General features: G+C 39.5%; 1 protein-coding gene across 1 annotated transcript in view; it reads right to left on the reverse strand.

Annotated features, from left to right (window-relative positions):
* Nucleotides 1-620, reverse strand: part of LOC115274375 (olfactory receptor 7A17-like) — a 15,432-nt gene extending 14,812 nt beyond the window's left edge. Inside the window, exon 1 of the mRNA XM_029917829.1 lies at nucleotides 14-620. Coding sequence (XP_029773689.1) covers nucleotides 14-620 — 607 coding nt within the window. The remainder of the gene's footprint in view (nucleotides 1-13) is intronic.
* Nucleotides 621-1,894: the final 1,274 nt, after the last annotated feature.

The raw sequence follows: 1,894 nt of genomic DNA on the forward strand, positions 1-1,894 counted from the left end.
GCCAGGAACACACCTGCAAAATATACCATCATGTTATTGAGAAAGGTGTCAGAACAGGCAAGTTGGATTATCTGATTGAGTTCACAGTAAAACTGGGGGATTTCTAAGACTGTACAGAAAGACAGTGGCAGCACCATTAAGCTTTCTGACAAGGAATGCAGGGCACTCAGGACCCAGGACCCCAGAACCAGCAGTCCACAGAGACGGGGGTTCATGATAACCATGTAGTGCAGGGGGTGACAGATGGCCACAAACCGGTCATAGGCCATCACTGTCAAGAGAAACATGTCTAAACCTCCAAAGAGTATAAAAAAGTATATCTGAGTGATGCAGTCTGCATAGGTTATGACTTTGCTCTGAGTCTGGATGTTCCACAGCATCTTGGGAACAGTGGTGGAGGTGAAGCAGATGTCCACAAATGACAGGTTGGCAAGGAAGAAGTACATGAGTGTGTGAAGTTGAGAATCAGAGCTGATGGCCAATATGATGAGCAGGTTTCCAAACACAGTCATCAGGTACATGGAAAGGAACGTCCCAAATATGAGGGGCTGCAGTTGTGGTTCTTCTGAAAATCCCATAAGAAGAAATTCTGAAATTCCTGTATCATTTCCTGGTTCCATGTAGTGGAGGTGACTACCAGTAAATTGAAAAATAACATGAAACTAAAAAATGGCTGACAGAAATTCACAAAGGCCTAATTAAAAGGAGAGATGAGTAAACTCAATATTGCTAAGATGTCAGCTCTTCCCAAATGGATCTCTAAATTTATTACAACCCCAATCAAAATCCCAGCATGTCTCTTTAGTAAAAATCAAGATGCCGATTTTAAAATTTATATGGAAATATATCTTATCAAGTAAAGCCAAGACAAACTTGAAGAACAGTTTGGTAACTGACACTACTGATTTCGATACTCACTATAAGGCTACAATAATTAAGACACTGTGATATTGGTGTAAGAATAGACAAATGGATCCATGGAATAGAATAGTGAGTCTTGCACATCTTTTGTTACATAGATTCCTAAGTATTTGGTGTTTTTAATGGTTTTGTAAATGTTTAAAAATGTCATTTTCTGGGGCGCCTGGGTGCCTCAGTCAGTTGAGCATCCGACTTCAGCTCGGTTCATGATCTCACGGTTCATGGATTCGAGCCCCATGTCAGGCTCTGTGCTGATGGCTCAGAGCCTGCAGCCTGCTTCCGATTCGGTGTGTCCCTCTCTCTGCCCCTCCCCTGCTCATGATCTGTCTCTCTCTGTCTCTCAAAAATAAATAAATGTTAAAAAATAAATAATTAAAATATTAAATAAATAAATAACATTTAAAAATTTATTTAAAATGTCATTTCAAATAGTTTTTGTTAATATGTAGAAATATAATTGATCTCTGAATGTGGGCTTTATATCCTGTGATGTTGCTTTCATTTCAATAGTTTATCGATTCTTTTGAACTGTAAGTGTCCACAATCACATTATCAGTAAATAAATATCGTTTTATTTCCTTTAAAAAAAAAAGAATAATAACATGACAAATTTCACATAAATGGGCATGGGTCCCATTGTTCAAATGCTACAATTCATATTTATAGTCAATAAAGTTATTTCAATATTTTGTGAATGGGTTTTGGCCCTTCCAGGGAATCACTGTTTCCTCTCTGCAATGAGAGGGAATGACATATGGCCCTTTGTAGGAAAGTGGATGGACTTTGAGGGTGTCATGCTGAGTGAAGTAAGCCAGGCAGAGAAGGACAGAAACCACATGTTTGCACTCATAGGTCTAGCAGGAAAACAAGAGACCTAATGGAGAACCAGGGGGAACGGAGGAGGGAGAGAGAGTTGGGGAGAGAGAGGGATGCAGAACTTGAGAGATGATTGAATGCTGAGAATGAACTGAGG

This window comes from Suricata suricatta, chromosome 12 (genome assembly GCF_006229205.1).
Source record: "Suricata suricatta isolate VVHF042 chromosome 12, meerkat_22Aug2017_6uvM2_HiC, whole genome shotgun sequence".
NCBI classification, from domain to species: Eukaryota; Metazoa; Chordata; class Mammalia; order Carnivora; family Herpestidae; genus Suricata; species Suricata suricatta.